Below are 27,116 nucleotides of genomic sequence, written 5' to 3' on the forward strand. Positions count from 1 at the left end.
CTTAATTATTGTTGCTTGGCAATATATGCAGTGAAAGTGAGTTGTCTTTCGACAACCCAATCCACATTTGACGATTGTGAACTCTGAAAGAGGCATAACAGTAAAGTAAAAATATTATAATACCATATTATATAAATACATAATATGACCAGAGACTCATAAAACATCCTATCTCTGAGTTGTATACAAGTGATTTTAAAATCAAAAAGACAATATATGCTCTTAATAACAACAAAAAAATGTCACTCTTATATTCATAGAGCATATTTACTGTACATGTTAATATAAAGTATGAACGATGAGGGCAGTAGGGGTCATATCGCGGAACCCTTAATTAAAGTGTATTTAATAACTACATTTCAAAAGTAATACCTTTGTGCCTCACTGAGGCATGGCCCTTAATGTGGTTGGCCTGCTCACTCCTCGGGTTGAGGAGGAGACCTGAGCTCAGTGCAGGGCCTCCTGGGGTTGGTAGAGGGAGCAATGCCTAGGACTGTCACTTAGATAGGAGCAATGGGTGATAAAATGGGGAAGAAATCGGGATAAAAACTTTTTTTTTTTTAAGAAAAAAAGGTTAATGTCTCCCAGGACAAGATATAGAGACTTATGAGATATGAAGAAAGAACTAGAATCTGGTCTCTCGACGCAATTGACCAAATTTTCTCGATGAGAAGACAGGGTATAGGGGAGCCCTCTTGCCCTGACAGCACGTTTGCTGCTGGATACATGATGGACTCCTGGAAGACATGGAGGATCATGTGTCTGTCCATACTCTCAGTCGAAGATGTTGAAGATGCCTTCATCATTGGATTTCTGATAACAGGATTCCTGCTTTTTGGAGCTGGCAATACCTACATACACATAGTTGAATGTTTCTATATATTTGTACACACATACCCATATAAATATTTATATAAATATACTTATTTACACTATATGTATATATAATTTGCTGCCCATTTCTGTACATAAATATACACAGATCTACCTATTCACCCAATAGTGTTATATCAGGCCCCTAAAGGCAGCTAAACCCCTTCCTCTTTGTACCTCATGAGAATCATGTTTTTATATTTGTTTTTAAACTGGTTAATGTTTAACCAGTTTAAACTCAGCCTAATTAATTGTTTTAATTCTGAATCCATTCTGTTCCATAGTTTAACTCCACAGACTGATATAGAAAATCTTTTCATAGTTGTTTGTGTTCTACGAGTCTTAAAATTTAGAGTACCCCTTAAATTATACCTCCCCTCTCTGTCATAAAACATTTCCTGCAAGTGAGATGGTAGTAAGTTGTTCCTAGCTTTATACATGAATTGTGCAGTTTGGAATTCTACTATGTCAAAAAATTTGATTATTTTAGAATTGAAGAATAAGGAATTGGTGTGTTCACGAAAACCAGCCTTATGAATTATCCTTATGGCTCTTTTCTGCAGTATGAATAGTGGTTGCAGTGAACTTTTATACGTATTTCCCCAAACCTCTAAACAGTAACTTAGATAAGGCAAAACTAGGGAACAGTACCAAATGCGGAGTGATTTGCTATCCATGAATTGCTTTGCTCTGGCCAGAACTGAGATGCCTCTAGATATTTTGTTGTGGATGTATTTAATATGAGGTTTCCAGCAAATCTTGTCGTCTATAATTACCCCAAGAAATTTAGTTTCATGTACTCTTTCAATGTTTACACCCTCAATCTGTGCCTGTGCTTGATTGTTTTTATTGTTTCCAAATACCATCATTTTTGTTTTGTTTAAGTTTAATGATAACTTGTTATTGTCAAACAATTTCTTAATTTTGTCAAATTCTGAGGTAATATTGTCCAAAAGTTGCTGTAAATTCTCACCAGAATAAAATATGTTTGTGTAATCGGCAAATAGTATGAATTTCAGTATTTGTGATACTTTACATATGTCATTGATATAGATGATAAACAGTTTAGGACCCAACACTGACCCCTGGGGGACTCCACACTCAATGTCCAAACATTGTGACTGATTTTCTCCCATCTTCACAAAATGTTTCCTGTTCTTTAAGTAGCTTCTAACCCACTGTAATGCACAACCCCTTATCCCATATAGTTCCAATTTATTGAATAATATGTCATGATTTCTTGTATCGAAAGCTTTTTTTAGATCAATGAATAAACCAACTGTATATTTCTTTTCATCTATGGAATTTAATCTATGGAACAGTTAAAGCTTGTGCTGTTGTTCGGGTTTTTCTGAAAACTCTTTCCCAGTGTCATCCTTTCTCAGCTAATTGCACCAGTGTAGCCATGTCATATGTTGTCATTTGTTTTGCCTTTTTTCTGTTCCCTTGATGGGTTGTACTGGCTGTAATTTCACTGTGCCAGGATGGTGACTCAGTGACAAATAAAGATCTAATCTAATCTAGAAGAATCTTGCTCATACAGAGAAAAACACTTTTCAATTGTTTTGTTTTTTGTTTTAGCAGTTAATTCATACACCATAAGTTCTGCTCTTAATAAAAGAAAAACTTTTTTTTCTTAACATATCCTTGTAAATACTTAATATTTAAAATTACTTACAAACACATTACCAGGGGCCAAAAATGTATCTCCTCAATGAAAATATTCACAAAGACCATACATGTAATACTGAAATGAGGAGGCACATCTGTTTAGTCTCATTATAAGAACTTGCCTCCTTTTAGATGACCAAAACCTAATGTACTTAATATATATCAACTCATTTTAGGAAATACTTTTAACTCACTATAAGATTAGGTTTAGTTTTAGTTTGGCTAAATAGTTAAGGGTAGTGTAAATGTAAGGGAATTAATATAAAATAAATATCATTTTATGATATCATTGTCATGTTCTCTGAATTACGTGAACATAACTACAGCAACACAACATGATAGTTTTGACACCCCCAAAAAGTGATTTTGGACAAACATAAAGAAAACCTGCAGAATAGATCTTTGTGATCAAACATAGCTTTCTATTCAGTATAATTATAATTTGTGTTTAATTAGTTCAAGGCAGTTAATTCCTATATTTGAGTTTTTCATATATGAATAAATAAATACACTCATGATGTAACTATTATTGTTATTATTGGTTATAATCATTATTATTTCTGCTTTGGTCTTAAACATACTAAGGGGCCACATTTCATTTAGTTTCGTGTAAGTGAAGTAAACACACATACGTAAAAGAAATGAAAAATATGTGTGTCAGTAATAATATACTTTCCAGGTGTGTGGTACGCTTGGTTCAGTGACCACTTTCAGCATTACCCAGAGGACCGCAGGAGCCTCCGTCACTAAGATACTGCTGTGTCACTCTAGCGTCAGTAAACAAATAACTACAGCGTGACTGAAGACCTGAGCTTCAAGACGGACCCATAGAGAAAAACTTATAGCACGGATCATGCTGTGACTGATATTCTCTGGTAAGTTCTAAAACATTAACAATAGTTATAATGCATTTTATTTGATGAGCCTTTCAAAACAGTAAAGGTCACCTTACAAGGTTATCTTAAATTGTGAGTTTAATCTTTACCATATGCTTTTCTAACAACCATAGTTAGTAGAGAGAGTTAAAATTTTGACTTTTTTGCTGTTTTATGAAGCAAAGACTTAGAAAATGTGAAATCAATAACAGATTAACCTGTGTGCATTTAACCTGATAGGGGTGGGGTCAGGTTACCTGCCACATTACCTCATTATAAAAGGCTTGAAGTCAGCAGCCAGACAGCACAATTAATTCCTGTCTTCCTTCAGCGCTGCATCATGCAGCTAACTGGCTGGTGTCTTGCTGTGGCTCCTCTGAGAGGGACAAATCATCCACTGGATGTAAAGGTGACTCCTCTTCAACTGAAATTGCACCAATTATTTAGTAGTAGTATTTAAACTCCTACAAGTTTCTTATGCATGCATTTTTTCTCCTTGATGTGCAGGAGGGAGAGTGTGGACAGTTTCCAGCAATGAAAAACCATCAAGTCAGGATCTGTCATAATGCTTCGTAGCAAGCTGGACACCTGCAGCATGTTAGCATTCATTTTGTGCTGTGTTGTACCTTTTATAATGACGACGTGTCTGAAAAGCTCCTTGATAGGAAGCGGGATAATGTCTGACAATTTACAAGGGCACCACTGACTAATGTATGCAAAAATGTGATGTAATCAACCCAATATATTAACCATGTAACTTATTATGTAATTGTATAATCATATTGTCATTTGGGAACGCATAAATATATCCTAAAAATCTGTTGATCATTTCTATTTGTCACATAAGCATCTTTTCATGTCTCTACAGGATAAAATTGCCTCGCAGTAACAAAGAACTGCATAAGATGATCGCTTCATTCGCCTCTGCCAAAAACAGTGTTGCATAACTACTAAATTATTATTTGTTCAACTTACTTTAAGCAATCAAACAATGTACATTATTAACTTTTCCATAACACAGACACCATAGAGTTTACAATTGTATTACCGCAAAAATAACATTTGTTATTATTCTTTTTTCTTTGCAGTTATAAAAGCAAGAATAGATCATCTTATAGTGGCGATTTTTCCTTTAACATCACAAGTACTTCTACAATATTGCACATTTACACAAAAGTTTCAGATATTTTTGTACCTTTTAAAGTTTCTTTAAGTAGTTTTGACCACAGGAGGGCAGCATATTACAAGAAAGCTCATGTGACCACCTGGAATAAGGCACAAGTGCAACTCTAGTGGGACAAAGTGGTATTACAAAGTGAGCCAACCATCCCCATCATTAGTACAGTATTGTCAGAGACATAACTGGTTGGAAGTGGTATTACTACATACAGTGGCTTTAATTCAACAAACAGGTCCATATGTGTAGATTAAAGGGGTTGAAAGAGGGATGAGTTCTGGTACCTCATAAATTCAAGAAACTTTGTTCAAGAGTCCCAAATTTAACCACAACTTTAACAGTGTTTCCAATTTCATGTAAGTCTCATGTTGGACCTTTTTGTAACTGTTGGTTTCATTCACAAGTTTAATTTAGGCAACAACATTTTACATGGTTAGGGGTTTGGAAAACATCTTCATGTAAAAAAAACACAATGTGACAGGATTGAAGAAGGAATCTCTTGATTGAAATCACATGTATCAGTGGATTCTAAATATGCAAATAATCAGGGATTTTTTTTTAGGAGGGAACTGTTAGCTTCTTGTCCACCCTCACATCCCTTCCTCTGTATGGTTGGGTGACAAACATGAAGCTATGCATATTTTGACAGTTCATTCTGGCCTCTAACAGACAGAGTAACTCAAGGTGAAAAACATGAGCAATGCTGTGGCAACAGATAATCCACAAAAAACACAAAAGAAAAATAGAAATACGTTTTTCTCATCTGATGTTGTGCATTCAATTTTCTTTGTTTCTGTTTCTGTTTATCTACTGATTTGCTTTAAAAAGCTGTATTGCACTAGAATTAGAAAAATAAAAATACATTTATATAAAAACCATGTAGTATTGCCTGAATTATTATTTCTAAATATCTATTTATTGACATTATTTTCAATGCTTTTAGATACTTCTTATTAAGATAAGAGATAAGATAAGATAATCCTTTATTTTCTCCCCCAGTGGGGAAACTCACTTATTAATTATTAATTATCTGTTCACATTAATGCTTTCATTTTATGTTCATACAAAATAGATGTATTTGCTTTTTTGTTTTGCATTAAGATGAATATTTATCAATTTGATTACAAAATTATTACACATAAAATAACAGTAACATTAAATGTTTTGTAAAGTTGCAGAGCCTTCTGTAAAATGACAAACACACCTTTTGTTATTTTCTTTCTTTTTTTAACTTGTTAAAAAAAACTTGTTAGGAATTTTTCATTTCAATCGTTTCATTGTTGATGTTGATATAATGCATAATTCTAGGTTATAACATTTTAAAAACTTGGAAAGTCAGACCAACAGTCTTTACATCAATGACTTTCTTTAAAATAACTTTTATTTCTGCTCGTGGCAAAATTGAAAAAAAAATTAACTCTTTCTCTGTTTATATGAAAACCTAAATCCACCTGCAGAGGACGAATTTGGTCCAATACATATTTGAATATAACTTAACTTAAAAATTACTTGACCAGTTAAGCAGAACTGTCAAACAATGAGACAAATTCAAATCTTCAAATTTCTGTTTTCTTAAATGTACATAAAGCATTGATTACTGACATGCACTTTTATGTGCATCTAAATGTTGAATGTACTCAGTGAGGAGGAGGTGCGTGTAGGAAAGGCATAGTACAGAAAACATCTCCATACATGTTACCTGTGCAAGTGTTTTAAATTTTGTGAATTTGTGAGAGGAACCAAAGCAAACAGTTCAATTAGGAATGCTGTAACAGATCAGAGGGGAAATTTGCGGATGAACACACAATCTGCAGATGTACTGATGATGTCAAAAGAAGACCTCCAAATATGATGTGTGGAAAACACAGAGACAATAAGGACACCAAGTTCTCAGGCTTCTTCTAGTTAAGATTTGTTAGATGCCACCAAAATGAGGCACCACTCCATGTTGATTTTCCAGAAATGTTTTGCCATTTGATTGGCTGTAAATCTTTGTTCTCCTTTAATCTGGATTTCACACCCAAGTCTGGGTGACAACTATTGTGTTCCTATAGAGCCCTTGTTATCTTACATGTGACAGTATTGTTCTGTCAAATCATATATGGAAGCAGCTGACTGACATGACACCAAAATATTTTAATAACATGTGATTTATTTAAAATAGAGGACTGCACAAATGTATTTACATTCACATGTACAATTCTCCAAAGTAACCACTCTGTACAGTTTTAAAGTGACACTTAATGTACAGGGCTAATGGCAACTGAAAAATGTGGTCACTTCCCTTATGTCTACTTGCTATACAAATCTTTGACTGAGGGTATTTATCTGAGCTGGTGAGGATGTGGATGTAAAATGAACATAATTCACAGGGTTGAAAATATCTCACTAAACTCGTTCAAAGTCATATAAAAGAAAAATTGAAAGTAAATGGATCAGGTTTTTTTTTTAAACTTCCATTATACAAACATTAATACATCTTTATGCTGCCGTTTTGACCACATCAAAGTCAAAGGAACAAGCAGTACTCGAGTTGTAAAAAAGAATCAGGGGGGATGGTGGATTTTATCTTATGGGGACAGATAATTTGTGCTGATTACAAATAATATAATATATTACAAATAATAGCACTGACCAAAACACCTGCAGAAATACTGTAGGAATGACATAGCAGCAGTTAAATGCAGCCTTCTGTAAGCTTTAAATAGGCTTAGGCCTAATACATCAAAACACAAAAATAAAAACAGTTTTCTGAACTTATCAATATGATTCTGTCCTTCACAGGATAAGTAAAATGGATCACTGCAAAAACTCGAAATCTTAACAAGAATATTTGTCTTATTTCTAGTTAAAATGTCTAATTTTAGTAAAAAAAATCTCATTACACTTAAAACAAGACTCATCACTGGAAAAAACAACAATTTTCATCTGTTTCAAGTAGATTTTCACTTGAAATAAGTAGAAAAATCTGCCAGTGGAACAAGATTTTTTTGCTTGTAATAAGAAGATAAATCTTGTCCCACTGGCAGATCTACTTATTTCAAGTGAAAATGTACTTGAAACAGGTGAAAATTGTCAAATAAGTTATTTTTCTGGTGTTATTTTTCTGGTGATGACTCTAAATGTTGAAATAGCAGTAAAACCACATTCATTGATGAAATTACATAAGGGATGGCAGTTTTACAGGGGGATGATTTGGACCGTTTTTATTTCAGGGGGGATGCCATCCCCCCTCATCCCCCCTCAACTCGAGTACTGGGAACAAGCAATACAAATAAGGCAAGAAATCAAAAAGTCTTGGTCGGATGCTTCACTCATGTCTGTCTTTAACGTGTGTATTTGGAGAGCATCCTCCACCCCTCCTCAGCTCTGCATCTAAAGTGCAACGTCGTTCCGCGCGACTCTTCCCTGGCCGCGCCTGCCATCATAGCACCACGGTGGGAATGTGGTGCACCACCAGGGGCATCTGGTGGGGCATGGCTGTCATCTGCGGGGGAGGAGGGGGAGGCGGGGACACGTGAGGAGGCGCATCAGTGCCTGTCGACGCCGGCTTGTGCCGTGCGCTCTTCTGGTGCGCCCTGAGGCCCGCCAGCTGGGAGTAGGCGCTCTGGCAGACGTGGCACTTGTAGGGCCGCTCGCCAGTGTGCAAGCGCACGTGGTTGCGCAGCGTGGACGACTGGCTGAAGCGGCGGTTACAGAAGCGGCACACGAAGGGCTTGTCCAAGGTGTGGATGCGCATGTGCGAGCGCAGGTTGCTGCGGGAGTTGAAGCCGCGGTGGCAAATCACGCAGCGCATCCGACCGCTGGGAGCGGAGGAAGAGGACGAAGAGGAGGAGGAAGAGGAGGAGGAGGAGGAGGAGGAGGAGGAGGGGGGGGAACACGAGGAGGGTCCGTCACAGGCGTGGGAGTCATCTGGAAGGAGAAACCAAAATTAGATTTGTTTAAGGAGCTGTATGTAAGAGCAATAATAAAACGAATCATAAAATGACCCCGATATGTCAACAGACATTTAAAAATCATGTTCATTTCAAATACTTATGTCACTGACAACAGCACTCAAGCCAGGATATTCCAGTTTAAAAAGAGGAGTTGCAGCCCTCAACTGATGTTTATGTTGTCATTTTTTGTTTTGGCCTGAAGCTCCACCCTCCACCTATCTCCCAATCACCAAGTCAGTATTGTTTCTGAAGCTCCACCCTCCACCTATCTCCCAATCACCAAGTCAGTATTGTTTCTGAAGCTCCACCCTCCACCTATCTCCCAATCACCAAGTCAGTATTGTTTCTGAAGCTCCACCCTCCACCTATCTCCCAATCACCAAGTCAGTATTGTTTCTGAAGCTCCACCCTCCACCTATCTCCCAATCAAGAAGTCAGTATTGTTTCGGCATCCGGGTTGCCAGCTCGGCTCTAATTATCGCAGCCATGGCAGCCTACGTTCCTGCTGCATTCTGCAGCCTACCTGGCAACCTCTGGTCGGGGGGAGGAGGGGGAGGGTACACGCCGCTCAACAATATTTTGAAAGTGACTGCAGTACCGGTTTTGGCCATTTCTTACAGACTGCTCCTTTAAAGTCCGTTTGGTTTAAGCTTGTTTGTCAAATGAAGACTTGAGTTAATTTACCATTCCTGCCTTTCTTTTGGTGTTCCTCGTCGGTTCCAGGAACTCCAGGGATGCCAAGAAACGTGTTGTTTGTGTTTCCATACCAGACAAGAAGCTCCTGGTCTGGTGGAATGGTCTAAGGAGAAAAGAGGGAAAACTGCTTAACTAAATATTCAAATGTATTATTCTGTGAATTTGGCACATGTGTTTGGTCATGCCGGTGTGTGTGTGTGTGTGTGTGTGTGTGTGTGTGTGTGTGTGTGTGTGTGTGTGTGTGTGTGTGTGTGTGTGTGTGTGTGTGTGTGTGCTGGGGGGGGGGGGGGGGGGGGGGGGGGGGGTCACGTTGGCACGATTAAATGCATTTGAATAAAAACGACCATAAGGACATCCATATACAACACTTTGCCAAATAGAAAGTCAACAAGTTTGTTGAATTCTTGCCTGCACTATAGGAGATTTACATTATTAAATGCTGAATAAAGTTAGAGATTGTGTCTCAGGATGGTGAGAGGAAATATTTTTGACGGGCATCCTTACCTCCACAGCCTTATAGAAGATGCTGCTGCCGATCTGCACCACCTCCAGGTTCTGCTCCTGCTCGTTCCGGGCGCATTTGATGTAGGTCATCCAGCTGCGCTGGTCTTCCTGACTGGCATCGACGAAGTAACGCACTGTGCCATCTTCATTGAACACCTGAGTGTGCAGAGCAGTGTAAATGTTATTAACACATAATGAGATAAGGCACACATAAATATAGTGTGATTTGTTGCATGAGCCGCTTACCTCCCACATGAGATTGTTGTTCTTGAACAGGTCCACGTGTTCGGGGGACAGCAGTCTCCCTGTGAACGGACCCATCTCGGTTCCGGCTTTGATCCAGGTCTTTGAAAAGATGCCCAGACCTTCTCCTGGGATCGAGCTTTGGGCGATGATCACCTCACTGGGCAGAACCAAGCTTGAGAGTTTCTGAACCTCTGTAAATACAGAAGGAACATGGGCGTTAAAAATGACAAAAGTGACTGAAAAATAAAAAAAATAGGATTTTTTTTTGTGCTTCACGCAAAAAAGAAAAAAAAATGTAGTGATGCTTAAAAATGTCTGAAAGCACCAAATGAACTGGATCTTATTTTAGTCACGAAATATCAAACTACACTTTATCCTCCGTTTAATTCGATTATCTGGTTGAATTGAAAGTTTTTGTTGTGCAACCCCCCCTCCCTCGGTAAGCACTCCCAATCGCAGCAGAAAGCGGGGAAAGAAAAGAAGGTGCTACTTTAATGTCAAAATCAAAGATTTTTTTTCCAAGATTCAGCCTGCAAAAAAAAAAAAAAAAAGAAAACCCCTACTGAATAGGGGTTAAATGGCCCTCTATTGCTTCGAGTCCAGAAATTTGTCACGCTTCAGATGTGATATTCATTAAAGTTTACTGGAAAAGGAACGGCTAATTCCAAATTCATTATCCTTTTAAGAACTTTGTCGCAATAAATTTGCACTGAATGCAAGGAGGACTTGTTTAAAAGGCTGAGGAATTTCTGCAACAAAAAAATGGAAAGGCGATTAGATGCTTGACATGCAATGAATAGCATTAGATTTAGCCTTCACGGTGCATTATGCGAGGAACAGCAAATCTTTTAAGGAGAGAGAAAGAGAAAAGCTCCGCAGCCCCGTAGCTGACAAGAGAGGAAAAGAGACTGTCCGGAGATTGATGAATGCGGGATAAAAAACCCAGGACATCTCAAAGAAAGGAAACCTTTCTCTCTGCGAGGTTTAAGTGGAAACTTTCCCAGGTCAAGCACAAAGTTAACCAAATGAATTTAATGCTCCGCGTCTTTCAATCGGCGGCGCTTGCGCGCAACAAGCCTCGAAACGCGAGGTCTCGGTGCTGTGAAAGGGTTCATGCGGTAAATGGATCGAAATAAAAGACGCAAAAGAGAGGGAAATGAAACAGATTTGTGAGGAGATACTTGAAAGCAATGGAATTTTAGTTTTCTGTCTTAGCTGCTGTTGTAAAAATGAAGTTAGGCTACATACAAAATGTTAATCAATGCGATTAATAATTGTGTTGATCTACTGAGTTGGATATGAGTTCATTTTTGACCAAAAGTACTTTTATCAAACCAGTACTACAATGAACGAGTTGTAACCTAAGGCGCATTTTATACCACCTACTTTTACGCTTGGTTATCTTAAAAAGAATATAACCACATAAAACATTGAATCTAAGCGTTGATCATTGAAATATCAATGAAATACCCTTTCTTCCATAATATTTTTAATCACAACTCACAAGTCCATACCTATCCAACACGCAGCTCTAATCACCTCAGACCCCCAAAGACTCGCACATCACAATCTCAGTTTAATATTGGTTTCAGAGGATCAAAAATATGGAACTCATTACCTTCATACCTATGGCAATTCTCATCCAATCAATTAAAAAAAGCTCTAAAATCAACTCTTTTAAACAATAAATACTTCCTATACGGTCTTCCAATTTAACCAGGTGTACCCAATCTTATCATTTTTATTGATTTTTGTTGAATGTTTCTGTATTTAGTTTTACTGCCCCCCCCCATTTGTTATAAATTGTATCTGCTTTCCAATGCTCTGGATGTATGTAAATGGAGAAAGCCACTTCTCAAGCCCCTGGAGGGTTTTTAGGCTTTCTCCTTCACATTTCTTTCTACTTTTATATTGTGTTACAAATGTTTTTATATGTGAAAACAAATAAACTAAACTAAACTAAACTAAATAAACGGTACCAGACATGGACTAGTCCGGACCAGCAGGTAAGCTTACCCCCAGCGAAGGACTGGGCCAGAACTTCGGCCGTGAAGGCGGTTTTGGGACTTCCTCCGCCGCCCTGCCGCTCCTCTACGAGGTGTTCTCCCAGCACGTTCCTCCACCTGCCGTACAGGAAACTGTGCAGGATGTCCGAGGTGATCACGTCCGACAGCGAGCGGCTGGGACACTTAAATCCAGACTTGAGAGCCAGCGCGTCGGCGGGTAACACTGAGCCCATGTTGCGCAAAACGAACCGACACTAAAACGGAGCAACAGAACTGGACAAACACTTGTAAAACAGACACAAACGTGCACTGGAGCAGCTCTTCCGTCAGTACTCCTGCCCCAAACTGGGTGCGTAAAATCCTGCCCGCCTGGCTGTGAGGATCTCTTTATATATAAGTGGCTGGTGTGACCCCTGTCTAATTACTTATTAACGACACACCCCTCACCGTGTGAACCTGCCTGCGCTGCAGCACCAGCAGAGACATTAAAACGCACCAGGCAGGGGAGGGGGGGGACTTTATTTTAGGAATTATCTCCAATTAAAACGGAATGTTAAACTGTTATTTGCATATCGTTCCAAAAATGCATAAAATCAAATATAACTTTGAACAGTTTTCTGATGAAAGAAAAGATACATTGTGGATTAGTCCCTAACACTTTAAAACGAATTTACGCACATGATTAATAGGGAATATGCGTTGGTTTATAGATTTATAATTAAATTTTATTTGAAAATAATGCGAAGAAATGTTTATTTATTTATCTATTCATTCAAAAAAAAGGAGGGAGAGAAGAAAATAGTCGTGACTGTAAGTTTTTAGTGATAGTTTGCGCAGAAGTGGGTCAGCGAGTCTGGGAGTTGCGTGCCCATTTTTTTCTCAGGCATTTCGTATTCATGCGCTGGTAATATTAATTTTTTGTGAGGAGTTAGCGCGGGAATAACAAGAATGGAAACAAGCTTTTTTGTCCAGCATTGTTCGCATGCAAAAAATGCAAAGCTGCTTTGACGTGGTTCACTTTTTCAAGCCCTTGTCGAGGTAAGCGGTTTAATATTCATGGATGTTCGGAGCCCCCTCGGTATTGTGGCGACGTTTAGATGAGTATATATGGCCCCCTTTCTTCTCTATAGCCGCGCTCCTCTGTGTTTTTTCCTCTCTTGCCTATTTTTCGGGCTTGATGGACTGGGGCTAAATGGGCAGTTTTCCTTCTTTTTCCAGCAGAGAGGACATCTTTATTCCATCCCCGGCTCACAGGTTTCCCATTCAGCTCCCCTCCAAGTAATGTCAGGGCCCTGAAAAGTGCTGCAAATCAATCTTTCATGGTGTTTTGAGGGCAATTTGACATCCATGCACTCTTCTTTTCACTTCAACAACTACAAGGGGGATTGTCCGAAAGAAAAAGAGAGAAAAAATGGGCAAGTTGTGCTTTCTCTGTCTTTCTCCTGCACGAATATGGACTGTGGCAAAGTAATGGGAAAGAAGATATGGCAAGTAAATACAATGGCGGAGAGTTTTTCTGAGCTGCAGAGATAGTGAAAAGGCAAGGTGAGTGACAGGGCACGAAAAAAGATTACTGTGAAACAGCTGCTTTTTATGAGCGGGCCCCTCCTACGTTTGTCTCCTTTTCCCAGATGAAATTTCTCTGCTCTTTCAATGGGATTCTTTCTCATCTAGATTGATTTACATTTATAGCATTCATCGGCACAAATCCGAGGTAAATGGCGGGGACAGGGGGGTGGGCCGCTTCTTTATTAAAGAGGAATTAAATGAATTGAATTGGGGTAACGCATGGATTTGATTTGCTTATTTATGCATTAACCTATGGCATTATTTGGACCTGGTAAAGCCGCGGGCATGTCAGCAATAGCAAATCATCCTGCTTAGCTGTTTCATTGTAGGACAATTTAAGCTATTATTCTGTCTATTTAAAGCTTATCAATTAAATGTGGATGATTGACAATTATTGCACAAAGAGTGCGGTAATTGTTGGATTTCAAAGGGCTGGTGGGAAACCTATTAAAGAAAAAGCATTTGTTCATGGACAAATGCAAGAGTTTTACGCTTGCAGGGGGTGAAAATGCACTTTATGATAGTATAAATAATTTAGCCTACATTACAGACAGAATAAGTGAAATTAAAGAGGAGCACATGAAAAGAGAAAAACAACAGATTTTTATGTTAAAGATGTTTGTGGATATACGAATTTGTCTGGAAAACTATCATTTTCATGAAGGGAAATAAGTGAGAGTCTCAGACTTTCTACAGGGAAACACACACACACACACACACACACACACACACACACACACACACACACACACACACACACACACACACACACACACACACACACACACACACACACACAGCAGACTCACGGGATGCTCCGTGGTGTCATTAAAAACAGATTAAGGTAGCTGCCACAGTGTGCAGGATACTCAGCATCGGCTTATCTGTAGCAAAGGTGAGAGCAGTGCGGCCCCTCCTCCCTGTCCCTCTGTTGATGGACGGGAGGGACGGGTGGGTTAGGGGGGAGTCAGGGCACCTGCTGGATGTGGAAGAGGTGGCGTGCGCCTTCATTTACGCAGTGATACAAACCGGCGGCTCGCTCTAATCCTTGGGTACAATGTCCCATCAAGTAGTTTCATGCACCCGAGCATATAAAAGAGTTCAGATGTATTTGGAATGCTTTTATTTTATTTATCTTTACAATTAATTAAGAAATGAGGCTTATTAAATGCAACTGATACCCCATTAAATTCCACTTTTCTCTTAAAAAAAAAAAAAAAACACTTTTTAGACGAAGCTCATAATCACAATGACCAAGCATGTGCGGACAGGTCAAATGCACGAGTCTCAGTGAAGAACTTATTCATTCCTGCAAAGAGGAACCGCAGTGTATGAGCTCTAGAGGTGGGGGCTACTCCGATCTCTGTCTGGGGATATAATCAGAGTAAAACACGCAGACACAAATCAAAGAAATGATTGCTTAGGTTAATTAAAAAAAACATCTTTAAGTAATGCCAGTTAAAAGGAAGAGATGTGTTTGTTTCTATATGGAAATCTATCTCGTTTCGGCCCTGCTACATATTCTTATTAAACCAAGCATAGGCCTATTTTATATAATAATCTAATAATTTGGAGGTAAAATCTGTTTACAAAGGGAGAAAAAACAAAAAAAGAAAATTAAAACACTGGCATCTTAAACAGGTGAAGACCAAATAAAAAAACACAAACATAACCAAATCAGTAGCCTATACCTCAGTGCAAAAGAGCAAAGATTTACAGAAACTGGATAATGATTTGAAATATTCTAAATTCTAATTAACTTAAATGTTTATCTTAGTCTGTTTGTGCAGCCTATGATCATTTCCGTCCCTTTTGAGACTCTGACAAGAGATAGTCAATCATTGTGATAAAGTGCCATATTTCCATAATCTCAAACTAACTCAAAACAAAAATAAGATTGAATTGAACAGTTTGAATATCATTAATCTTTAGGGATTTATGAAATATTACTATATAAGAAAACTGGTTTAAACAGATGTTTCATGACAGAGTTGCTTTGTAAATGTTTGCTATAATAAATACTTGTCATTAAATGAGCTTTCAGATGCATTTTATTTTACTGCATGGGTTCACGACGACGCTTACAGGTTTTACAACGCCTCCGTCCACTCAGCACACGCCATTAGAGACGCAGAGTGTATCGCCCGGTAAAAGGTGCGTCTGTCTCTCTCACGATGTTCTGCACCAAGTATAAACATCACACTCGACGGAAAAACTAAATTATGAAGACAAACGCAGCGGCAGATCTGATGTGTCCGCAGGGACGGCACATTTAAGAGGAGCGGGATCAAAATCAAGGATTGGATTTGGAAACAGCTGCACGGCTTCAAAGCAGGGGCCCGTGTGGGGCCACGCAGGAGCCTCCCTGCTGAGGGCAAAGATGTGCAGTGACAAAGCTGGGAGGAATCTGGAGGCGGGGGATTGGAGGGGAACATCTCAGTGGACAACAGCCTCAGGGACTATTGGCAGCATGCAGCAGAAAGAGAGGATGGAGGAACGACTCGAGGTGAAGGAAGTTCATGAGAGGCGTGATGAAAATCTAGATGTCATGTGAAGGGCTGGGCGATATATCGAGATTTTAATATATATCGATAATTTTCAAACGCGATATGGTATGAGACAATATCATGATTTTGATATAGCTTATTTTGTGACAAATTGACTTAAATGTTTTATTTGAGATTTGCACAAATGTTTTGTTATTTTCACAACTGTCAACCTCAGTGGAAAAGTCTGCCTGTTACTGTCTACATTGTATTAATTGCACAGTGTATTTTAATTTAATTGTTATGCAGGAAAGGGATATTTGTTTTATTTTATTCAAGAAGCATTTTTATTCTATGTATGCAGGGAGTTTATTTTTATTTCATTTGTTTTATACATTTTGATATTGTGCAGACCTCTGTTAATAAAGGAACCTGTGTAACATTTGGCACAAGGCTTTGTATTAAAACTGACTGTTTTTTTAAGGGTTTGCCTCAGAAAAAAATGAAGCTAACAGAGATGCTATGCTATAATGCTTTGGGGGGAAACTCCAATTATGGCACAGAAAAAATATCGATATATATCGAGTATCGCCATTTAGCTAGAAAATATCGAGTTATGACTTTTGGTCCATATCGCCCAGCCCTACACGTGATTGATTTAGATAATAACTGGTTCTAAATTTGAAGACATAGACCTCGATGTCACAGACTTTATTCACAAATCTGAGCCCTTTTTGTTTTTCAATCTGAGGCATACAACTGACAGTTCTCTGAAATTAAACTACATTTTAGGATTTTGCAAACAGCCATTCAAAATCTCAATGTATTGAAATCTAAATCAATATTTGAGCACTTTTAAAACAAAAGTCACGGTTTTTAACCTGGCAGCTATGTGGTAACAGGAAGACACTAAAATGTGCAGTTACAACTTAGGACTACAATGAGACAGGTGTGCACCAGTGTATTGCAGTTACCATGGTAGTCACAGTATAACAACCACAAGAGAGGCTTGCGGAAAATTTATTTGAATTGGAGAACTGGCAGTAGACTAAAGAAAATATAGATTTTCTGCTTATAAAACATGAAAACATACATTTGGCCTATATACCTTCTGTTTCATCTGTTAGTACATACAATAGAGCTCTCAGTTTCAACACTTGAGTAGCAGAATACAACAAAAGACATCCAAATGTTTATAGTAATTATCCACAGAAAAATCAGCTTAACAATACACATAAAGGTAGTCTGGATGTTTTTAATACACCTGTTAACTGTACACACAAAGAAAAAAGAAAAAGAAAAAACCCACCATAATCAGACATTTTGAAATTATATCCCTTTTCATTAAGAAGTGACATTAATACCAGAATTATTCTCCATCACAATGCATCATTTATATTAGATCACACAAAAAAAAATAATTAAACCAAGTCCACTGCGAGGACTCTGAACTGGGAGGTACCAAATAAGACTGTTTTTTTGATCATAATACTTAAAACACAAAAATACTACATTAATTATTACACAGGTACGAATCGCAGAAGCTTAGCAGTCTTGAATAGTTCAGGTACGAAGTATACACAAAAAAAGAAAAAACAAAAAGGAAAATCTACCACTTCTTGTTTTTCTTCATAACAAGATGCAACATCAAATTTCAAATCACACATTCACAATCTTTGAACATTTTCAGTAAGAAAAACAGAACAGAAAATGAGGGACATGTTTCCTGCAACTGTTATCACAGGAAAAAAAATAATTTTATATAAGTTTATTTATATATATATATGAAACGTATATATCTTAAATTAACAGTCAAATACGAGCATATATACATAGTTTTACAAGGTAGTAAACGCAAAAAGCTATTTGCAACATCCCCCTAAATCCTATCAGATCACTGTAATAAATTATCCATGACATTTCTATTTGAAAAAAAGGAAGAAATAAAAATCATCTTCAAAACTAAAAGTGAAAAGTTTGTCAAAATATTAGAGAACCCATCTTTGTTTCAAAAGTGAAATAAGATATTGCACCTTTTCTTTAAAACAGAGTACAACAAAATGACAATTAAAAACAGGATACAATGCACAAGAGGAATTAAATAAAGACTTTTGTCACTGGCTGATACTTTTTTTTCAAACTTTGTAACAAAAAAAAGAAGAGTAAAACATTTCCTGTAACAAAACACCAGTTTTATTTCAATGAATCATGTCAAAGGAAAAGCAGTTTAAAACACTAAACATTGTTTGACATATGACAAAACTGTATTCAAGACTGCTAAGCACAAAAGAAGGTAATGGTTTCATTTCCAAATAACAAAGAAAATTAGTTCATATTGCCTTTTGAAATGTTACAACTCTTGGGTTTATTTTGGCAGTTACAATCCGAGTCAAGACAGGAAAATAGAAAACAAAAACAGTTCTCTCAAGTCCATAAAGGGATCCCAGATACTGTCTATCCAAAATAACAGTGTGCATTAGCATTTAGTAACAAATACATGTTCCTGATTTTAGAAATATTACTTTATCATACAATTCATTCTACAGCTAGTGTTTCTCGCTAAGAAAAAGTCTTCAAGGCGTTGTAAATCTAGAGCCCCTCTGTTAAAAGAAGGGATGTTTTCAGCCTCTCAGTGATTCAAGTCTAACCAGGGTGTCCTCTCTAGTGATCCTGCAGAACACAAACACAACATCAGCATTTCATGTGCGACTGAAAAGTGAGAGCTACAAAATTCAAAGAGACAATTACAGACTGCAGAGGGGAACGTAAAGCGTCTTCACAATGATTTCCTGGTGTAATTACAGAGGCTGGATGATGAAGGGGGATGAAGTGAAAAAGATTACAAACTGCACTAACGTGACTCTGTTCAGACCTCGCATCAACAGGAGTCCTGAAAAATATCCTGAGTAGCCAGTGCTTAGCGCTGGTATTAAAATGCAGAAGGTACACATTTTTAAAAACTCCTTACAGATTAAACAGTAGTTTGTGCAACAGGGAAGTCTACTTGTACGTACTTAAAATAAGGTGGCAGAGATGGGACGGAGATGCTACTCTTAAAAGCTAAATTTACTTTGGTTCGTCTGAAGGAACCCTATTCACAGCATCATGTAGGTTGAAAGACAATTTTGGGTCTTGCAAGAGGGTTCAAATAGCAAGAAAGCAAGAACGTCTTTCTTTTTTTGTTTACGTGGAAAAGCCAAAATACTTTCACAGTACAGTATTTTCCACACTATAAGGTGCACTTAAAATCCTTAATTTTTCTCAAAGATCGGTAGTGCGCTTTTTAATTCAGGGCGTCTTACACATTAATTTTGTTGTGCTTACGGACCTCGAATCGATTCTATGTGGTACACTGCACTCAAAAATCTGTTAAAATGTTTTAGTGCGATTTTGGTAGTGACAAAGCCGCTCCGCTTGACTGATTGTCGGACCCAGTGGCGGATCTAGGGGGTGGCTACTTGGGCTACAGCCACGGATGTATAGTGTGCAGTAGTGATGCGCGGGTCGGGGTTTTTCCAACCCGCGGGTCCCGCATTAATGAGAAAATATGACCCGCCCCATCCCGCCCCGCACCACCATATCTATTCACACAACCCGCCCCAACCCGCACCCGCCAGTATTGCACTGCAACAAATTCAAATCTTAAGCCTGGTAAATAAACAATAAATAAATCCAAAAATAAAAATTAAATTAGGTTTTTGTGGCTATTTGCAATAAACTGAATAACGGAGCATAGGCTATTAACCACATCAATCTAACCAAGGCATTGTCATTCAATGTGCACTGTGCAAAAAAAGAATTGCATCAACTGTGCCGGGGTTTAGTCTGTTTCGCCTGGACTCGAGCACCCGGCCGGCTGAGCTGAAGGTGCGCTCGCTCGATGCACTTGTTGCAGGGATGCAGAGAATCAGAGCAGAGCAGCGCGCATATTCGTTGCAAGTTGCTTGGCGACCGAGAAAAAAAAAAGGTTTTTCCGGTCTGGCGCCGTTTTCCAATTCATTGTGTATGTGCTGTCGCTGCGCAAGGGCGCAGGGCTTTGCGCCGAGTCTGCGCCCATCCCGGCGGCGTGCGCTTTGGCGTAAAGCTTTCCAATGAATGGGAAAGCCGGCGGCGGGTGCCGCTGTGCGCCCTCTATGTGAAAGCGATTTGCTGGTAAATCAACCATTGTAATAGACTAAGCTGTCATAAGATGTAGCCTATTATTTAATAAATCTTATAACAGCGTTGTCCCAGCTGTTCTTGCGACGTGAGTCCCGCAGCCGCAGGCGGCATCAGCTCGACTCGCCAAAAACTCCCGACTTCAAAAAAATGATTTAACTTATTTTACCACACAAAACATGATCTAAAATTACTTTTTAAACTGAACAAAATAATACTATAACGAAAAAACCGTTTTAGGTAACGAATTAACTTAAACAGCGGTCACACAACTTTTTTGACTCTTTCAAACAGGTATCAAAACAACTCAGTTTCTACCCAAACAACATTATAAAACAATATGCAGAATAATCAACAATAATCGCCCTTTTGAACAAACAATAAACAACAATAAACAATAATGATATTATTGGAACGGCTGCAACAAGCATATTGTTTATTATTATTAGGGCTATATTTTTATGAATAGCCAACCGTGGTCTGCTCAGGCTCCCCCGCTGCCGCTGCTTGCGCTTTCGTGACGTCGGGGCGCAGGTTACGTGCTTGCAAGGGATTGGCCCGCCTCACCCGCCCCGCCCATGAAGTGAAAATTTCTTGACCCAACCCAACCCGCCCCGCGGGCAACCCGCGGGAGCCGCGGGTTATGGGTCGACCCGCGCATCACTAGTGTGCAGTACTGGAATTCACCAGAGTGAGAGCATGCGCAGGAAAGCAGCATGTAGCCTGCCTGTCCAAAAGAAGAAGCGTTTCCCTCTTCGTCGCTGCCAGCTTGTACAAGTGGAGTGCCTCCGCGGAAAATTTTAAACGGGTACGTGTCGAATATCAATGGAATCAGAAGCAATGGTCAGACCGTTCCCTGGTCAGGCCGTTCCCAACTGGCATGGGGACGTTGTATTAAGGCTGAATTATGCTTCTGCGTCAAAACGACGCCGTGTCTACGGCGTGTGGTTTTTGTACACGCAGAGGACACGCCGTCACATGCGCCGTCAGTGACGTGCACCTCCCGAAAATTGTAACTACGCGTCGAGGAGACGCCGACCACACGCAGACCGAGAGGGCTGTGATTGGTTCGTTTGAAAGCGAAGCATTTCCGGTTTCCGGTTTGAATCAGTAGTGAACTTCCAGGGCTCTTTTCTTCGTTTATGTGTGATTTTTTTTGTTTTTGTTTTTTGCACAATAGTTGTCCTTATTTCTTTGATTTACTGTGACCGGAAAAAGTCGGATAAACCATTCAGAAAAAGATCGCTAACTAGTGGCCGCGGGGGGTACTGCACCGCGACCAAATGGAGAGACGGAGAACTCTGACTGCGCCGTGTGCTCTGCGTGTGTGTGACGCAGAACCATATTTCAGCCTTTACAGTCGATCCTTGGTTGGTTACGAGTTGCAACGTCAGACAACGATAGATAACTAATTATGTAGTGCTGGGAATCAACCTTCATCCAACATCTATTCAATGTTACGGTACTATGATTATACGTCAAGCCAACGTTCATTGATATTGGTCAGCAAAATGCAGTAACTTTATCGCGTCTATAGTGTCACAAAAGCAGCCGTCAAACACAACCACACTCTAGGATTGTACATTTTTGACACTTATTAGGTAGTTAATGCCGCAATCTTTGATCTTGCACAGCTCGACCTAAACTGTACTTGGTAAAAGTTGTTGAAATCTGTGTCTAAAGGCCGGGACACACCCATCCAATTTTTGGACACCGTCGGGCGAGGTTGGTGACTCAAGATGGGTTGGTGTGTCCTGGCCCTTAAGCCTTGTGTTGCCATTCCTGTCTGCATTAATATCCAGGGTTTCACTCTAATTCTAACGATGCAAGTATTTGTCATACTGACTTATAATAGAGGGTATGCATTGACGTCACTTTCCCACTGGACCACGCCCCCTTACTCACACTGAGTGGCAAAACAGCTGCAACTAGTAGAGGAAACTGTGGAAAAGACGGGATACCAGTTGATTATCGGCTTAAATGAAATGCCAAAATTGACAGTGACCCGTAGAACCAGTGGTCCATGGACATTAATATTTGGCTACGAATCGAGTTTCTTGATATTTATATGTAGTTAATTTTCTACGCTGGGGAAATACACGAAGCAAAGCTTGAAGGCATAAAAAAGTCTTGACGCTTGGTCCTACTGCAAGGCAGGATTTGAGGTAGAAATTAAAGTAATGAGGACACGGAACTTTATGATTTGACCGTTTAACGTTAGCTACACAAAAATCCAACATTACCCGATACAAAATGGGAACATGCTTATAATTGACAGAAATAAATACTAAATAACTAACTGCAAATCCACGTTTCGGTGCCTGTAATCCAGTTGTTTCTGCAAATTGCAGCGATCCATTTGACTCTCTTAAGCTAATTTTTCGGCAGTCTGTAAAACGATAACTCCGATTTCTTGCTAAATCTATGAGTACAGTCGATCGCACAACAGCTTTTTCCCATTTTAGATGTTTTCGTGTGCTCAAACTGAAAGTTTACGCTGCCACTCAGTCTTTCTGCCACTCAGTGGACGTAACCCGCTGTGAAGTCACATCTGTGACGTCATGCGCATTCCCTCTTTTTGCATATTAATGTTATTATTTCTTTTATGTTTAAAATGACTAAAGTTGAATCAAAATAGAAATTGAACATTACTAGGCAGGGTTTACTGCACAAGAGCTCAATTAGTTTTAGTAACTCAAAACCAAATGGATGACTTTATTATAAATTAACATGCTCAGGCTGATATTTGTCATGAGATAAACGACCATCAGTAAAAACAGGAGTCTTTTCCCCCCTGACATTGGTGCAGTGAAATCTGCTTTAAACACATGTTGGTGTTGAGCTGGGAGTCAGATCTCACCTGAAGGCCTGGGGCTTGTGTCTCCTGAGTGCCCTGGTTGAAGAAGGGCATTGGCTGTCTGTATGCGTCAAGCCAGTTGCTGAAGTCAGGATTAGAGGTCTGCTGAGTTCCAGCTGTCTGACCTGAATACAACCCCCCCCCCCCCCCACACACACACACACAAAAAAAAAACAAAAAAAACAGCGGATCAGAAACTACAATGGAGGAGCAAGATCTGTTTGCAATTTGCTGATAATAAAATTGTTCCACGAGCACTTACCCCAAACTTTGTTGCATTCGGGAGCATTGCTTTGGGCTTGGTTTTGCTGAAGTACTGCAAGCAAATGGATATTTGATATTGTGATATCAAATTTATTTTTAATGAAATAAAAAAAATCATAGAAACCCTGAATCAACAACCTCACATGTGGACTAAAAACTTCTATACATTGAATATGTAGTGATCTAAATTTAATCTTGATTGATGAAGCAGAGTGAAATAAAGCTCGAGCCGAACAATAAATATTCTTTTGTTCCAGTGGCACTTGCCTAGCTTTTTATAATACTGCTCCCACTCCATCTGGCTCGTCTGGGATCCATTGTGGCCTGAAACCAGACACAGACACCCGAGTTATTGAGTGAGTTCTGCTCTTCCGCCTACCGCTCTCTTCCGCAGTTCTACATGCTAATGATTTCCATCGACAGCACATGTAAAAAAGTGTCTGTTCAGGAAACATGTTTTACACACGTGGAATTTGTCCATCTCACTGCAGGCTTTAGATCCCTCCGAGTACTAGATCACCTATGTTTCATAACTTTGGTGGCATGCATGCATTTTCACGAATCGTGAATCAAAAAAAGATTAATCTCTATTTCTGTTGCAAAAAAAAAACAGAATGACAGGAGCTCTGCTGGTGTCCCCACAACCACCGGTGCTCCTGCACCAGTGAGCTCAAAAGAAAAAATGCAGGCACTCTGGTGGATTGAAACAGCCACCAGAGATTCCCTGCATTTTTTCTTTTGAGTTCTCTATTTCTGTTATTTTGTTAAGTTAGGCTCCAAACACATTTTATGCATTTCGCACAGTCCCTCGCTGTTTTTGCAGAACTTACTGTGGTCCTGTTGGCCTTGAGGTTGCCAGATCTGAAAAGTTGTGCCCCATGCTCCAGTCATGAAAGCCGGAGGTGCACTTCAAACAAGACAATTGGAGAAGATATGTCAATCAGAATCTCTTGCAAGCATCAATTGTGCAACTATCAGCAGGCTTTGAGGAAGTTAATTTAATTTAAAGTGAGATCTGTGAGGATGGGAGGAAGTAGGACTTACTGAGAAGTTGGTCCTTGGTTGTAAGGATTCATATTGAAGCTGCTGTTAGGCCCCATTGGTGTATTCTGGAGAAGAGAAAGGGAAGAGGTGAGTGAAAGACCACACTTGTGTTTAAAGGGAGCCAACAGGCAAGGTCAGAGGGCAGAGCCGAGCGCTGATGCACTCCATTAAGTCCATTTGATGGATTCTTCATGTTTAACCTCTGGTGACATCCTGCTGGCCACCAGGACTACAGCAGCCCGACTCACCCTAACAGCTCCCCACATTGACATGTGCGCTCATGAATATCAGGCCAAACAATAGCATTCGGGGGGGAGTATTGCAGGGGCCAAGGACAGACCACCTACCCCAATTCTCTCATCGATTAGCTGACGGGCCTTTGCCAACTCCTGAGAGGTTCCTCGGATGGAAAAGATGCGCAAGTTGGGGTCAGTGTTGGGCGGCAGGTTTCTCTTCAGCTCCACGTGGGCATGAGACTGCTGTTTGATGTTCTTTATGGTATCTCCACCTGAAACAGCAATGACACCAAGGTCTTTTTTAAACATTGAGCTTTTGCGTGAAGCTTGTGTAAAGATTTCACTACAGAAACAAGGCTTTGCTGGAGTTATGGAAGATGGTCTTTTCTTTCCTTAAATTTGGTGCCTTCTTTACCCACAATGCATCCCAGCTTCTTTCACCTTTATCACCAGATTTGCCACTTTTGAGCAGCAACTTGCGGTCTTTAAAACAAATTGAACGCTATTAACAGGATTTCTACTGGAGCCACAAAGTTTCCAAGATTTGGAATCTTTGGGATCGTACTCATCCTCCCAAAAAGATGTGTAAAGTTTGTGGGATCCCTCTGTGTGGTTTCAGTACATTTTCATTCCCTCACACCTGAGTTCCAGGTGTTAAATCGTCCATCCATTTCAAAAGGCACAAACGCAGCATCAGACAATTCTCGTCTTAACCATGTAGACTTCCCCACTAAATTCATGCATTACTTCTACCTTTTCAAAAACCTGGCATGTGCGTCTTACCACTCATCAACCATTCTCTTGTAACATCCATGCAAATAAGGAAACAAAAGAAGACATCTCCTGCTCACTACCCCCTGCTCTGCACCAAATGCCAGCTTCCCGACGTGTGGGGAGAGCAATTACACCAGCAGGCAGAGATGAAACATTACTGGCAGGAGAAAGGAGACAAAATTGAAGCGTATCCTCCTTCTGGGATATCATTTGTCTCTTACTCTTTTCACTCTTGACTCTGTGTTGTCCACTGTTATGAGAGGGGGAAGAGAGGAAGCCCCCCCCCAGGGGTGGGGACAGGACACTGGGGCTGTCCGAACATCAATTACACATTTGTTCACTTGTGGCTGACACTCTGAAGACCCTGGCCGACCCCCAAATGAAAACGCTCATCAGAAACCTCTCCTCCTCCTGTAGCCTTTTCCTTGCTGCCAACAGACTGCACATGGGCCATTAACCCATTGTCAACCCAATGAAACTTCTGCCTTAATGAAGCCATTATGATCTCCTCTGGTCAGACGGCAGAGAGCAATGAAGACCCCGACTATTCATTTCATGGACTGGGCTGTAGTGAGGAGAGATAATACGTGCCTTAATAATGAGACTGGTTTAGTGAACTGCAGAAAAGGAGGGGATGCAAAAGTGCAACTGGTGACAGCATTCAGGCCAAAGCCAAGGGACTGGCTCACTGCTGGGCCATAAACACAGAAGTAAAATAAAATGAAAACTAAGAGACAGTATTATTATTATCATTATTATTATTACTTATAAAAAAGGTAATTTTGTCTACGTTGAAAAAGTTACACTTTTTGCTTTTGGATAGACTTAAAGTCTAATTTTCTTGACTCCTTGTCAGGACAGCCTTTTAAACTATTTTTAATTGTAACTTGAACTAAAGTCAAAGATAAAAATGATTGAATTTGTATTTTCATTATTTAAATAAAGTGTTAAGTCTTACAAGAATCCCAAGTTGGGCAGGAAGGACAGAAAATTCATTATTTAGGCTGCATACTGGCATGTAGATTATACATTTAGATTTTGAATTAACTGGGCTAAATGGTATATTATAACTTTGTGCCACATATGATGCAAAGAGTTTATTTAAAGGGCTTAAGCCTTCTACATAGTATTTACCAATTTAACAAAAAAGGCAAGCTTAAAATACATTTGTAAAATTATTAACGTATATTAAAAACAAGTCTTCCAGAAAGAATTGTGCTGTGCCACTTTATAATGCTATAAATTCTGACTTTAGAAGCTTTAAAATGTCTATTACTACAGAATGTCTTTGGCAAAGAGGTCTGGATATAGATGTAGAGAGGGAACAAGGCTAAGCAGAGAAAGCCTTAAAATTATTTTTTTATATGGTATACCGCCCAGCACTACAAGAATCTCCCAATTCTCCTTTTTCTGTCAGCAAACAAAAAGAAAAAAAACTGAATAACTAATCTTTAATGAATTGTGACGTGTCAGACTGAACTATGACAGATGAATCAGTAATCTTGGAAGGAACTCAGATAATCTGCTGATGAGTTAATATGACATTAAATAAAGAAAACAAGAGCCATCAAAACACTTCAATATATTATTTTAAGTAGTTTCAGTGTTTCTTAAAGAAAGATACAGTGAAGAGCTTAAACCTTTTTATCTCAAAGAATCTTCAGATCATAACAGGACATTTATTCCAAAAAATGAATTTCACATCTTTCTTTTGTAAATCAATCCTTTTATTAAATGTCACC

At 39.3% G+C, this 27,116-nt stretch overlaps 2 protein-coding genes and 1 long non-coding RNA gene across 5 annotated transcripts in view; 1 reads left to right on the plus strand and 2 right to left on the minus strand.

Moving 5' to 3' along the window:
• The first annotated feature begins 3,296 nt into the window (after positions 1–3,296).
• Positions 3,297–4,167, plus strand: LOC133454647 (uncharacterized). Its single transcript, XR_009783407.1, has 3 exons — positions 3,297–3,419; positions 3,751–3,828; positions 3,927–4,167. It is a non-coding gene; the product is annotated as an uncharacterized LOC133454647 (long non-coding RNA).
• A 3,853-nt stretch (positions 4,168–8,020) lies between these two features.
• LOC133454649 (PR domain zinc finger protein 12-like) lies at positions 8,021–12,219 on the minus strand. The gene is made up of 5 exons (XM_061733368.1): positions 11,997–12,219; positions 9,981–10,171; positions 9,735–9,890; positions 9,219–9,333; positions 8,021–8,508 (listed from the first exon to the last, which is right to left on the minus strand). Exons 1-5 carry the CDS (start codon positions 12,217–12,219, stop codon positions 8,021–8,023), a joined length of 1,173 nt encoding a protein of 390 aa, XP_061589352.1.
• Positions 12,220–17,280: 5,061 nt separating this feature from the next.
• Positions 17,281–27,116, minus strand: part of fubp3 (far upstream element (FUSE) binding protein 3) — a 47,380-nt gene continuing 37,544 nt past the window's right edge. For 2 of the 3 annotated variants that reach the window (XM_061734134.1, XM_061734133.1), the window contains exons 13-19: positions 24,712–24,872; positions 24,365–24,429; positions 24,151–24,227; positions 23,588–23,644; positions 23,319–23,372; positions 23,060–23,181; positions 17,281–18,711 (exon numbers count right to left, since the gene is read on the minus strand). In XM_061734134.1, the coding sequence (XP_061590118.1) occupies positions 18,703–18,711; positions 23,060–23,181; positions 23,319–23,372; positions 23,588–23,644; positions 24,151–24,227; positions 24,365–24,429; positions 24,712–24,872 (545 nt within the window). In that variant the 3' untranslated portion in view covers positions 17,281–18,702. The remainder of the gene's footprint in view (positions 18,712–23,059; positions 23,182–23,318; positions 23,373–23,587; positions 23,645–24,150; positions 24,228–24,364; positions 24,430–24,711; positions 24,873–27,116) is intronic. The other variant, XM_061734135.1, reaches the window with a different exon arrangement.

The sequence above is a fragment of the Cololabis saira genome, chromosome 11 (genome assembly GCF_033807715.1).
Source record: "Cololabis saira isolate AMF1-May2022 chromosome 11, fColSai1.1, whole genome shotgun sequence".
Taxonomy (NCBI): Eukaryota; Metazoa; Chordata; class Actinopteri; order Beloniformes; family Belonidae; genus Cololabis; species Cololabis saira.

What these genes read in the sequence shown, in the direction of transcription:
- LOC133454649 (XM_061733368.1), bottom strand. Translation starts at nt 12,219, where the DNA reads ATGGGCTCAGTGTTACCCGCCGACGCGCTGGCTCTCAAGTCTGGATTT. An exon ending in GGCCCAGTCCTTCGCTGGGG is followed by an intron (nt 10,172 to 11,996) that starts GTAAGCTTACCT and finishes CTGTATTTACAG; the next exon opens with AGGTTCAGAAACTCTCAAGC. An exon ending in TCTTCTATAAGGCTGTGGAG is followed by an intron (nt 9,334 to 9,734) that starts GTAAGGATGCCC and finishes TTTTCTCCTTAG; the next exon opens with ACCATTCCACCAGACCAGGA.